This window comes from Heliangelus exortis, chromosome W (genome assembly GCF_036169615.1).
Source record: "Heliangelus exortis chromosome W, bHelExo1.hap1, whole genome shotgun sequence".
Classification (NCBI taxonomy): Eukaryota; Metazoa; Chordata; class Aves; order Apodiformes; family Trochilidae; genus Heliangelus; species Heliangelus exortis.
Window position 1 is genome coordinate 11,707,677 of NC_092453.1, and position 13,748 is coordinate 11,721,424.

Genomic DNA, 13,748 nt, shown 5'->3' on the forward strand with positions numbered 1-13,748 from the left:
ACTGAAAACACGGGCCGCAGCCGAGGGGACGCCAAAGCTTCCCCTTCCCTCTCCCTTTTTCCCGGAGCGAAGGGAAGTTTCTCCCGCGTGTTCCCAGGAGAAGCCTGGGGAACCGGGGGATGGAACGGGAGTCGGGAAGCGGCCCTTCCATAGCCGGACTACATTTCCCAGCGTTCCCCGCGGCGCCGCTCGCCTCACCTCCCCTCATCCGGGCTCCGCGCATGCGCAGCGGGAGGCGCTGGCGACGTGGAGACCGGAGGCGGGCGGGAATGGGGGGCCGCCCTGAGGGGAGCAGCGGGACGGCTCGGGTCGGGTCGGGTGCCGGCTCCTCGTCTTTGCGTGGCGGGTCGTTCCCGCCGTGGTGTTGGAGCTGCGGGAGCTTCCTGCTTCGCTGCGTGGAGGAGGAGCGGCGCTGAGGGGGTAAGCGGGGCCTGGGAGGCACCTCCGGGCCCGCCTCACCTCAGGGGGGTGATGGCGGGGCGGGTGAGGGCTGAGGGTCGGTGGCGGGTCCTCAGCTCGCCTCTTGTCTTGTCAGTGGTGGGGAGGGCGTCGCGGTTGTCGCCCGGTCGCGGTACCCATCGTTGCTCGTCCCCATATCGCGATAGAGCGCTGCGTGTCTGAGGTAACTCCGCACCGGCGCTGCGGAGAGGTCCCGGGGACGCTGCCCGGGTTGGGGGGGAGCAGCGGCAGCCGCCCTGGGCCCTCCTCTCACCCTCCCCAGGGCTGAGGGGCCTGAGGTGGCCCTGGGACTCCCCGGCGGGGTCCCCCCTGTGCCCCAAACCCCCACAGCCAGGGCGGCATCGGTTCTACCTCTGCTCCATCATTTGTGCCTTTAGTCGCGTTCCTTGATGGTGAAAAAGAGGATGAAATAGCGTGTTTGTTTTTTTTTTCTCTTTGCTGTTATCAAGCAAACGCTTTTTTTTCTTTTTTTCCTTTAGCTCCCGGTGGTGGTTTTTGCAGTACAGCAGCTCAGTCTCTCCCTCTTGCCAATTTGTTTTCATACTTCTGAAGGAGAACATGAAATGGGTTTAGAGGAGGATTTGCATCGTCCCTTAATTGACACCAGGATTTGTTTTGTATGTTTTCATGCCAAGCTCCTTTTCTCTCCTTGTTTTATTTTATTTTTTAAGCCTTTTATGCTGAGCGGAACGAGTTTGTGAGGCTGTAATCTGATTTCTTTTGCTGTGCTTGCCGAGGGGATAACGTGCTGGGCTGCAGATACAATCATCTGAGGTATCTGGAGAAGTAAGGAAATTGCTAATGTTGCCTCCATGGAGCACTTTTTGAGCTCAGGGGAGTGTACAGAAGCTCCCGGGTGGTTGGGTCCCGTTTCCTCACAGAGGCTGCCGGGTTGTGTAATCCCCCATTTTGTCAGTTCCCAAGTGAAAACCGTTGAAGTTTCTGCAGTTGGGGTGACTTTAAAGTCACCGTTGCTCTTCAGATGGCCAGGGGCTCAGGTAGGCCTTGGTTTTGCTTTCTCCTTGGGATGTTTCCCTCTTTTTTTTTTTCACTTTTTTTCATTAGGAGAAGCTTGTGGACAACCCTGGGGACCATGCTCAACCCTCTCACCTGGCTGGAGCAACCTCCTTTTCCAGTGCACAGCATCCACTGCTTAATATTTAGTGATCATTTCAGTAAAAAGTGAATTAATACCAAACCAACATAGCTCTGGTGCTCCGGGTGATGTTGTCAAGTGACAAGGAGGATCCCAGAATGTTTGTCACATGCTTAGGACAGACACTTGGGCACGAGGTTAAGCCTGGTGAATATTGGCGGCCTTTTGTTTGCAGAAGATATTAAAAGTCAGAAAGCCTGTTTGGCAGCTCCTCAGCTCTTCTGGAGGTGGCTGTTGATAGATGGTATTGGTATTTCTTCCAAGTGTACTCTCCAGAGTTGGAAAGCTTATTGAACCTTGCTGTAGTTGCATGTTTTGGCGAGGATAATTTCATTTGCAGGAGATAAGGGATTTAAATCCTGAGGTGTAGTGTAATGCAGGCTGAGGTGTGCAGACAAAACAGATACAGCCTGCTGAACAACCTGCATTTCTTTTAATGCTCTGGGTAGACTTCTAGTTGTGGGCAACATTTACAGCAGAGACAAAACAGTTCTCTGTTAAAAATATGCATAATGCCCACTTGTGGGAAGGGTCAGGTGCCAAAATAATTGTATAAGCTTTCAACAAGAGCAGAGAATACCAATGATGAAAAAAAAAAAAAAAAAAAGGCAGACCTTTTTATGACTTTTAAATGCAGACCTTTAATGAACATCTAAGTATCTTTCTAAAGCCTGCAAGGTAGTTGAATTTTTCTTTTAAAAACATTTCTTTGGCCATTAGACAGATTTTTTCTTGGTGTCAGAGTGAAATAAGTCTTAAATACGTGTAGCAGTAACCTTAACATCCCTTCCAAAAAGAGGTGACTATACCAAGCTAGTAGCAACTTAACTGGGGTAGGTTTAACATGATTTGTGTCTCATTCAGTCTAGCTGCTCATTTTAATTATGGTAAAAACTGCCTTCATTACTATAAATTAATTTTAGATAGGTATACTGAGTATTAAAAAAAAAGGAGTGGGGGGAAATTAATAAAAAATTCTAAAACTTCCATATTGAGCAAAGTTTCCAACACTGTCCATGAGAGGTTATCAGGTACCTTGTGTAATATTTTCAAAACCATTGCTGTACTTGTGGTAATAAAAGTCCCTTTTTTGCCACTGGATGAAAAGAATATTGGTGCTGATATGCAGTGTATTCTGAAGCTGTAAAGTCAGGTGTCAATATGAGTTGTGCATATTCTTTATTAGTTTTTTTTATTATTATTTTGAAGCTCCATATTGCATTGATTTCCTTGTTTAAAGTTCAGGGTGTTCTCATTTTATAGTTCCAGCACAGCTGTTGTGGGAGCAGCAGGAATCACACTAGTGAGGGCAAACAAAACCTTTTTTTAAAAAAAAATAAAATCTGCCTTCTTCAAGAAGCTGAATTAGCTTTGGAATTTGCATTTCTTGAAATGGAAAGTGCTTTATAATTTAACAGGTGGAGAGCAGTTGAGCCTTTTATGCAGAAATACAAAGTGTGTTTGACTCCATCCTTCCTCCCTTCTACAGGATGTGTTACAGATCAGATGAAAGAAGTTATTCCTGCATTTATTCCAGAAAACACCCATTCTGTTTGAGTTCCCACTTTTCTTTGATATGTGGGAATGTAAGAGTAAGAACAGAGCTAATTTTATTTATTGGTTTTAATTACCACCATTCCTTCCCTCAATGCTAGAATGTGTTTCTGAAATGAGTGCTGTCATGCTGTCATTCTACTCTCAAATTGTAGACTTTGACACCCTATTAAATAATAACTGCACAAAAAAATCCCCTTCAGGGTTCTTACAGCTCTAAATGTTGTTAATTTACAGCAAATTTTAGAGGTTTCAGGGAGTTTTGGTGACATGAATTGTGTTTTAGGGTGGGACTGTGAGTAGCAGCATTAAAAATGGACAAAGTTAAGAAGTCCCTAACAGATGCTGTGGAATTTTCCACTCATGAAGTAGAAACATGTTTTGCTGTGCATGTGTAAATGAGACAAAGATGTACCTGAATGCTGGAAGAGCTAATTTATCTGTGAAAGTGAAATGGAAGCTCTGAAGTGTTTTCTGCTTCTCAACAGAAAGGTGTGATGTTCACAACATTGGCGCTGAGGGGAGAGAAGACAGATTAAACTTCAATTAATGGTGTCACTAAATGGCTTTCTTACCTCACTGAAGGGGTATGGGGATGGAAATATAATAAATAGAATAGTTTGGGGGTTTAGGTCTTCAAAACAGTATCATCATTTGCCACAAGCAGGTATTTTGCTTATTGGTGTCCAGTGTCCAAATGGTTTTAATATTTTTTAGAGCAGATGTTTTTGTTCCGAGAAAAAAGGTTGGAACAGTGAGAAAGAAGGAATGGCATTTTTATGTCAAGCTTTTTAAGATCTGATATGATTTCAGAGAGAGGCAGTTTGAGCAAGGTCCAGTTCAGGACAAGGCTGTGAAGGTGATCAGTGTAGGTGACTGATGGTTCATCTGAAATAAACTATTTAGAGATGAATAAACAGACATCTCCTTAGTGATCAAAATTAGTAGATTTTTAAATGAAGACAAAGGTTTAACAATAGCATCTCTTGTTAAACAGGCACAGTGTCTGGCCTTGCTCACATCCCATTTCTTCTGCCTGGAATATGCTGCCTAAGCAAGGAAGGCTTGAAAAATCCCTTTTTGTGAGCAGAACAACTTTCCTGTAGGTGGGCATGAAGTGAGCAGGTGGTGCTCTTCAGAACCAGGCTGTTACTGATGACTGACTCCCCCATCAGATGCCTGTGGAAAAGGAACTGGAGCAGAAATATCCTCACTTTTTTTTTTTTTTTTTTTCAGCTGCTGCTTGTCTTCCTTATGAGGAGCCTTCCTTGCCTGCAGTAAATGTAGCAGGATTAATCACTGCTGCTATGTGCAAGGCTCTTCAGGCTTCAGTGGAGCTCTGTAAGGTCCCTGTTCATGTCACCACAGGGCTGCTCACTTTAGGCTCTTCCTACAGAAGAGGAAAGCACTGGAGTTACTGGTCAGGAAGACAAAAAAAGATGCTGTGCTTGTTCATCCAGCTGAGAAAATGGTGGACAAGTCAGTTTCTGTTGAGAGTTACCTAAAGATGGAGTTTTCTTGATTTTTCTTGCCCTTAAACGTTGTGTGGACCACTTTGTGTTTCTAACTGCTGTCTAAAAGTGCATCTGTCCCAAAGTGTTGAGCTTTAAAGCAGCCATCAAACTTGGTCAAGTCTGAAAAATAGAGGATAGAGGAGAAACAGAAAATTTCACCTATATCTAGGCAGATAGATGGTATTTGCCCTCAGGTTTTGAAGTCAAAGCCCTTAACAAGATTCTCTAAAAGAGCTCATTTGTTATATTTTTTATAGAAACAGCTTGCCTGTCTCCTCCTTTCCACAACAACTTTTTTTGTGTGTGTTTTTTTATTTTCTTTTTTGGTGCTTTTATGTGTCTGGACACTATCAATGTGGCAAAGTCAGCAGCATGGGTGAAGGCAGTTGGAGGAAGGAGTGTTGGCCAAAAAACCACAGTAGAAAAGAGGAGTAAAATGCTAAATGGGCACAGGGGAAAGTAAAATGAGCAGAACCAGTGTTTCCCATAGAACTCATTAACTTAAAAACCAGTAGGAAACACTTTTTGTGGTGAAGGGTGAGTTTATTCCCTTCTGTAATCATCCCTGCCACTTGGTTATAAGTGACTGGTGTATTAGGGGAGGGGAACTCTTAATAGTGGCTTGATTGCATTGGGTTGCCAGGCATTAAGTTCAAGCTGAAATATTTTGACTTTTTAACATGCTTTAAAAACAAAGACTATTTTGGTGTTTGCTGCTGATTAAAAATGGCAAAAATCCCTCATTTCTGAGGGTTGTATAGTGGTTTTTTTCCCCTAAAGGGAAATGAGCATGAGTTCTCATTGCTGTGTATTACTTTATCATTAGTTTAGCTTAGCAGAATTTTCCCAATTTATTTGGTAAAACCAAAGTTTTTTCACCCTTGTGCCATTTGCACCCACTTTACTCTTGGAAAAATTGTTTGTAGAGACACTACAGGTATTTCTGGAAGCAGTTGGAGTTAATCAATACAAAGATTCTGATGTTGAGATGGACTGGGGAACCAGGTGACATTATTTCTTTTCATGGCCCCAAATGGATGGGGACAGAAGTACCATCTCAGGCCATGGAGATTTTTTTGCAGGCTTTGGGATGTGATGAGGTGAGGATTAAAACAGCACTACAGCACTTGCAAGCACTGGCTCCCATCAGCTGGGACCTATGTGATCTCTTGGCTTTGGTTTGACTTCCTCCTTTTGTTGCCTGGAAAATAGGAATTTCTCATATTTGGGGAATAAGCTGGGAGAGAGCGTGTCGCCTATCGCAGGCGTGGCAACCTGGTTCTTGAACAGTGAACTCTGTCCATCATGCTTACAGACACCAATGTGGTGGAAAAAGCAAAATGGCGTTTATTCACAGGTGATACAGCCTTATATATCTTAGGTTCACAGTCTCATTCCTGTCCGCTTACATCACTGTCTAACCATTGATAAGAGAAGGGGCCCTGTCTTCCCGTACAGCGCGATATCTTCCGACCGCCAGACCCTATCTAACTACAAGAGTGAAATCATCTGCATGACCATCTGAAATTCCTGCACTTTCAGGAGTTAATTAAAAAAATAAATATCTATGTAATCAGTATTATTCATGTTTTCTGCAGGCTCAGCCAGACAGTGATGGGAAGGATAATTTTGGGAGGGGGAGCTGATTATCCTGGATTGATGAGCAAAATGTCAGCATTGGCAATGAAATTGTGAGACCAGAAGGAGGTTTGATACTTCATGAAACTCAGATCACTTAAATATAAGGTTTAGAGTGTGACAAGGATTTTTTTCCATAAGTTCAGCAGTACCTGGAGTTACTCAGACACAGCATGGATGTATTGCTGAATTGCTTTTCACTTGAGCAGGAAAAAAATAACATTCTGATAAACATTTAATAATTAAAAGCCTGTAGAATGGACAGTAAACTGGAGATTTATATTCATTCCCAGTTGTTAGAGAGGGGAAGGAGTTCTGATGTGCAAACCAAACTCCCTGGTGGTTGCTTGGCAGCATCTGGAGCCAAGTTTTGGGACTGAACAAATGTTGGGTTTAGAACAGGACACTTGCAGACCAGGCTGTGATTCTTTGGGGATGTTCCCATCTTATTTAAAAGGAGTTGTTGGTAGAGGTAATATTGTATTCAGCTGAATGACTTGCTAGTAAATTGTGTCTTTTGAGCACATCATTAGATTAATTGCTATTCAAGAGATCATTTTTCTTTTTTTAAGTGAACCATGCATTTATTTAGTGTATTTCAAGGAAAAACAAATTGGTAGTGTACTGCTGGGGTTAGGAGTGACTTTTCTGGAATAAAAGGGGTTTTCCTGTTATTTGGTGTTTCTTGTGGCTGTCCCACTTCAGCAGGTAAGGAGGCAGAATCTGTTGAGCTTTGTCTCCTGAAGTGACCTGGAGATCCCCTGGAACAGCCTTTCTGTGCAGCACAGTGTCAAGTTTAGGAAAAAATCATGGCTGAGGACTCTAAAATGTTAAAAATAAAAAAAAAAAAGACTGTGTTCTGTTCCAAATATTGACTCAACATTTGATGCCATCTAAAAAATTGAACCTGTGCTTCTTTGAACCAGAGAGGCACAGCAGGAGTGCTTCATAAGCAGAAATAATTTGCACATTTAAGTGTTACATGTTTTATTAGAGTGATTTGTGGTGAATGAAAGGTGTCTGCTAATTAATAGCAGTGTTGAAAATGCTTTAGAGTAGTGAATGGAAATTTGCATCTGTCTTGGAAATGTGCTGGAGGTTGTGTTAACATGGAACCATCCAAGTTAAAGCATTGGGGTTAATCTGTGACTTGCTAAAATGTTGGGAAATTAAATCTTAATTATTATTTTAAAGTTTTAAATTACTTTTAGACTGTTTTCCTGCAGGATATTCATGAATTCTGAAGGAAAAACTTGTCACCTGATGGCTACAGTTCCTTAAAATTTTTGGTTTTTGCCTTTAAAGCTGAGCCTGTGGCTTTTTAGGTTGTAGTATGAGCTGGAAGTGCTCAGACTGCACCATAAAATAATCCCTGAGCACTTCAGGTTTGGAGATCACATAATTCCTGATGGAAGGAGTTAGTTTTGTTACACCTCTTGTATGTTGTTTCTAAGAGTGGTCACCTACGGTAAGTATGAGTAGAACTTGCTGAGGTTTTTTACTTCAGAGGAGTACATTGATTATTAACATGCTTAGGAGAAGAGAAAAAAAATCACCTGGAGAAAAATCTAAATTTTATTTGATTTCTCTAAGCTTTGCTGCCTCACAAACAAGTAGAAGGAAAAGCTCACATAGCTACTGCCTACTTCTGAAAACATTGAGCTAGCAGTTGGGTTCTTCTGACACATCTCAGTGGCTTCATATTTTCACTGAGTGGAAAAAAAATATAATCAGGTAATGCCTTGCTTTTCTGGCACTTGGTTTTGAGGGATTTGTTTTATTGGGATTTAATCTACAGGAAATCTGGGAAGCATTCAGTCTTCTCAAGAACCAGCTTGCAACCTGTCCCCATTGCCCTCATCTTGCTGGGGAGATGGGTTGAATTTGGAAGGGTTTAGGAGGTGCAGGAGACTGGGAAGAGCTTGTGAAACACAATAAAATGGTTTTATTCTCCTTAGGAGGATGGGCTAAGGAGTGTTGGCATGGGGAGAACTCAAGAATGAGAGGTTAAGGTGGAGGAATTTGAAGGTTCTGGCTGCCTCCTGGTTATCTCCTCCTTTGGGGGTTCATCTTGGAGCAGTCAGCTGCTGGAAAGCAGGAGCAGAGGCTGGGAACTTGAGGCAGAGAGCAACTTGAACTCTGCACTCCAAGAAATAAAGGTTTAAATGTTTGACCTCTGAGTCCCTTAAAGGTTTAGGGAAAAGATTTGGGCTAAAATATGGGTCCTGCAGCATTATTGGGTTCTAGAGTAGTGGGGAGACCTGGGCTGCAGAGTGGAGATGTCCATGTACAAGCTGAACCTTTATTCTTCTAAGTAGTAATCCATATTTTTGTCTATTCTGCAAGTTGCTTTCTGCTTCAGCTTTGGTGTTCCTTGGCTTTATTTCAAAGGCTTCATTTCACTGAGGCTTGGGCTTTTTTCTTTGAAGCAGCAAAACTGGTATTCAAGGAAGATGCATTCATTCTGTTCTGTGAGTAAACATTGAACCAAAGTTCTGGAAATCCTCTTTCAGGATATTTTGTAATCCTTCAATGCATCTCCACAGTTGGTTTTTTTTTTGACCCAAACTTCCATTTCACTTTTAAATGTCTCTTTCTCCAAGGGAGTTGTTCACTCTAAATCTTAAATATAAGTTCTTGAAATAGCTTCCACCATGGCTGCAAGCACTGCAGCTTTTTCTTGTGTCTCTAAATTTCTTTTAGCAAGCTTTCCTCATTTTTATACTGCTCTTTATTGATATTAAGTGCTACTAGAGTGGTCTTTTCTGGAAGTCATTGCTTCTGAAAGATGATGAGTAAGAGAATCACAACTGGAGAGATTCTTCAGTCAGGTTGCTGAGACCAAGGGAAAAGAAGTTACTGTTCTTATGTCTTGTGCCAGCTCTGGGATATTTAAGTTACACAGTGATGCACTGCACAGAGCTTTTATCTTGAGGGTTTTTTCTTTTTTTTTTTTTCCATATAAACTTTTAAAGCTATTAGTTACAGTTATTTCTCCTCAAAGGGTAGAAGGTTATTGAAGCTGGTGTCCTGGAAAGATGTAAGGTGCTTAGGAGCATCCCTGGCACCTGGTTAATAGCATTGTGGGCTTTTTATTTCTTTGGTAAAATGATGAGATTTAAAATCTTCCAAAAATTAAAGGTGAGCAGTGCTGATAAGCAGAGTAGAGAACTGAAATCTTCTCTTCTTTGCCCAATTACAAGCACAGCTAGTAATAAAAAGAGGCTTTGAGTGTGTGACTACCAACTCCTGTGGTATTCTTTCCAAAAGCAGATTATTTTACAGAGGTCAGGAGGTTAGTGGATGATCAGGAGCCTTTTCCTCCCTTGCTGCAGGTTTTCTGTGCAGCAGTGATGTTGTTCCTGATGACTCAGGGGCTTCCAAGGTGCAGATCAGTGATAGCATGCAGGAATTAGCTTGGTGGTGGACTCCCTTTCTTGCCAAGAGGAGTTACTTGCCTTGGGATCCATGTGTGTTCAACTGGAAAACATATTTTTGAGTAGCTTGTCAAATTGAAATTATTGAAATTGTGAATTCCCTGCAGTTTTCCCTACTGGTGGCAGCCTTGATATTCAGAAAACTCTGACACTGTCTTCTTGCTGAGTGTAATTTGTGAAAATCCAACTGAGATGGTGACTGAAGTGTAAGAGCACTGTAACTTTTAACTCCCCTGGGTGAAGTTATTGTCCCAAGTTTGTAGAAAGAAATCCTTTTAATGCTTTCCTTTGCACCTGTTCTCCACATTTCAGGAATTCTCCAGAGTGGTAAACTGAAGCTTTCCTCGATAGCCGATATAGGATCTGTAGATTCCTTGTTTTACAAAAGACTTTAAACATTTCTCTTTTTTCTTTTCTTTCCTTTTTTTTCTTGAAGAAATGAAAATTTAGGAGAGGATTTGCCAGAGAAAGAAGATGGGAGCAAATAGCAGCAGCATCAGTGAGCTTCCAGAAAATGAATATTTGAAAAAATTATCAGGAGCAGAACCCATCTCAGAGAATGACCCCTTCTGGAATCAGCTGCTGTCTTTTAGTTTCACCACTCCAACAAACAGGTAAGAACTAAATCTTGGGTAATGTATTTAGAGCAGTGACAAGTCTGAAGCCTCAAACATGATGCTGCCACTGAACTTGGTGAATTGGGCATTTTCTCTAACTCACTATTAAATTAGCAGTTGAATTTCTTAATCTGTGTGGCTTTTCCCCACTCCCCTTTCAGAGGAAGCTTGGCATGCTGCCTCTGCAAAAATATTTTCTAAATATCTACCTAAATTTCAAGTTCTGCATGTCTTTTCACTCTAGCAAGTGGTGTAGATTTGAGAAGAATTAATATTTTTTAAGAGAATCCCTTCCTCATCTCCAGAAATACAGAACCTAAGTCCTAGTGACTTGTGTTAACCCAAGTTTATTGCTAACTTTGTTTGCCTCTCTGTTGATTATCAGTCTTACACGAATAATCTGATATTACTTAATACCTTTAGGTATTTAAACTGGTTTTACAGTTTATATTGTCACCTGATACCTTTCTGCCAGGTGAATATCTTATTTCCTCCCTTATTATTAGCAGTATTTCCTTGCAAAGGACCTAACTTTTTCATACAGGGTCATTCTAAACACTTGGGTAAGAGGTTTAAATAGGCCACAATGTGTTACTGCTAAAATTGGGACCACTTTTACTCTTTTATAAATTGCAAAACATGTTTTGTGTGTTGTTCTGGCCAATTTTATTGCCATCTTTCAATGTCTCTACTTATTTTGCTGGTGAAGCAGAGCTCCTGTCAAAACAAATGGCAGTCAAAGGTATATATATTTTTTTTTTCAGAAGATGAAAAACTAATCCAGATTTAGGACTGCCCTGAGCTCTCAAACCTCAAGTAGTTGGAAACCTCACAGTTTCCATGCTACAGGAGATAGCTCTGTGCTGTGTTCACAGGAGCTTCTGAAAGGCAGGGAGAAATATTTATTTTCATCAAGTTTATTTTCTCAATAATTAGGTCAGGTAGTTGGGACTTGAGTACTTGGACTTGAGTGCCTGTAAGTGAAAAATGAATCAAGGGGGAGAGAAAATGGTTAAATATGTCACTGGGAGACATTTATTAGGTGTTATTTTTTTAAGAGTGAGGAGGAGGAGGAAGGATTTAGGAGAGAACAGCAAGAAGGTGGTGGTGTAAAGGGTTGTAAAACCTGGTGCACCTTTAACAGGGGGCGAGGGAGGAATTTTTTTGTCAAAGATCCCTGAAGATGCAAAAACTCTTTACAGCCTCCCCCCAACTAACAAGATGGACAATATTCTAAGAAGTCATTTAACAACTCATAGCTGTGGGGCTTTTTAGGGAGAAATAGTTACATAGAGCCCCCCAGCAGCTCCTTTGAAATGTTCTTCTTGCTCCTCTCTCCCCCACCAAAAGAAAAGTTTTTTTCATAGCTTGCTTTGCAGCTTTTTTGTGCCTATTTCATGCAGTCAGATCCAGTGCAGAGGGAGGTGGCTTAAAAAAAAAAAACCAAACAACAAACACAACCCAAAACACAACAAAAAAATCAACAAGAAAAAACACAACCCAAAACAACCCCGAACAAGAAACATAATTTAAAAAAATCAAGCAAAAATGTTGCTCAGAAGCAGGCTGAATTAACTAAACACCAGATGGTGCTCTTGCCTGCCAATTGGAGATGTTTTTGAGGCCTCTTTTGTGCAGCTTAATAATTGGAAGGAAACAGCAAGTTCCCATTAAGCTGCATCTTACCTGGCAGAACCATCTGACAAATGATGGTGGCTGCACAGCACCCTCAGCCATTGTGTGAATCAGAGAACCTTGCCTGCAGGGAGAGAAAAATCTGAATTTCTGAGATTGAAAGCTTGCAAAATATCAAGTTAAGTCTGTTTTGGTTTAATGAGGCTTGAGGAGAAGTCATATTTTTGACAGGAGCAAGGTGCTAGTTTGTGATTTATTTCAATTTTTTTTCTGGAAAGGAGCCAGATTTCACCTAACAGGACAGAATTTTTTTATTTGTTTGTTTTCCCAAATTAGACTTTTTTTTTCCAATTGGATGTTGCAGAATTGATGTGCTTATAGGAGGGGATTGCTTGCAGGTGTTATTGGAAGCCATGGAAATGCTGTGTGGTATTTTTATGGAGGAAACTGATGGTAACTTCAGAGTAAAAGATTTAACTTCCATCCTCAGCAGTTTGCAAAGGTGGGAGTGGGGTCATTGGTCCCCTTGGGGGACAGGGGGGTGTTCTCTGGTCACTGCTTTCTGTTCTGGGGAAAGAGAAGGAGAAAAACCATGCAGAGGGGAGGAGGAAAAAGAAACAAAAAATAAAATCCCAACCAAAACCCAGGAAGGTGGTGGGGCTGGGGTGGGTTCTGCTTTTCAGGGACAGATGCCTGACACATTCACCTGGTTATCATCACACAGTGCAGGGACATTTGAATCCATGTGTTTAATTAAAGCTCATGGGATTTTAACAGTTCCCAGTGGATGTTTTCTTTCCAGTGAGGAACATGTGAATAGTTCTCTGTTTTCCAGAAGCTGCTGAGGATTAGGCCAGGGATCACAGCTGCCCAAGGAAAACCTTTCAGGCTGCCAACCTGAGTTGGATCTCTGAGCAACAACAGTCTCTTAATCCCTAAAATCAGAAGCCCAGGGCCTGGGTTTGAGAGCTGGGAAATCACTGGAAGGTGAAGGTGTGGTCCCCTGTCTCATCTTTCAATGGCCCTGCTCTCTGTGCTCTGCTTTTTCTCATGCTTTGCTTTTCTCAGCACTTTTTACTCTTATGCTTTGTCTTTTTGCTTTTCTCCCTTTCCATTTGGTTCATCTCTTCCTCCATTTCTCCCTGGATCACTTGCTTGCTCTGCCCACCCCTCTGTGTCAGTACACATCATGGTATTTTTTTTTCAGCAATAGACTGCTTAATTTACCATTCTTCTCCACCTCTGTTGAAAGGATGTTTTTTACAGAAAACCACCCTGTTGATGAGGAAACTCTTTGTACTGTGAGTGTTTACTGCAAATACAGAGTGCTTAAATCCCAATATAAATAGAAATAACTTCAGATCTGCAATGGTAGGGGAGCCATTTCAGCAGGACAAAGCAGAATTTGTGTTGTCTGAACACTGTTTCATTATTCTGGTTTACTTGATCAGTGCCTAAACATCTAATAACTCATTTTCACTCAACAGAAGGTAACAGTTTTGGTTCAGTATTCCCCTATTTTTGAATTAGTGTGTGTGGATCCAGTTCTCACATGGCATTTAGATGATAGTGCAGGTTTGAGGGATCAATAATAATAAAACAAGAGAAACCTATTGCTTGTGTAACCATTTTTATTTTCTTTCCCTCTCCCTAGTGCTGACTTAAAGCTTTTGGAAGAAGCCACAATCTCAGTCTGCAAGTCTCTAGGTGAGAAATTGGGGAAAAAAAAACCCTCCAG

General features: G+C 41.6%; 1 protein-coding gene across 3 annotated transcripts in view; it reads left to right on the forward strand.

Annotated features, from left to right (window-relative positions):
• Positions 1-256: 256 nt before the first annotated feature.
• LOC139789299 (dymeclin-like) overlaps positions 257-13,748 on the forward strand; it is a 185,890-nt gene continuing 172,398 nt past the window's right edge. For 2 of the 3 annotated variants that reach the window (XM_071729818.1, XM_071729820.1), the window contains exons 1-3: positions 257-420; positions 10,195-10,372; positions 13,665-13,717. In XM_071729818.1, the coding sequence (XP_071585919.1) occupies positions 10,233-10,372; positions 13,665-13,717 (193 nt within the window). In that variant the 5' untranslated portion in view covers positions 257-420; positions 10,195-10,232. Of the gene's footprint in view, positions 421-938; positions 1,077-10,194; positions 10,373-13,664; positions 13,718-13,748 lie in introns of all 3 variants that reach the window. The other variant, XM_071729819.1, reaches the window with a different exon arrangement.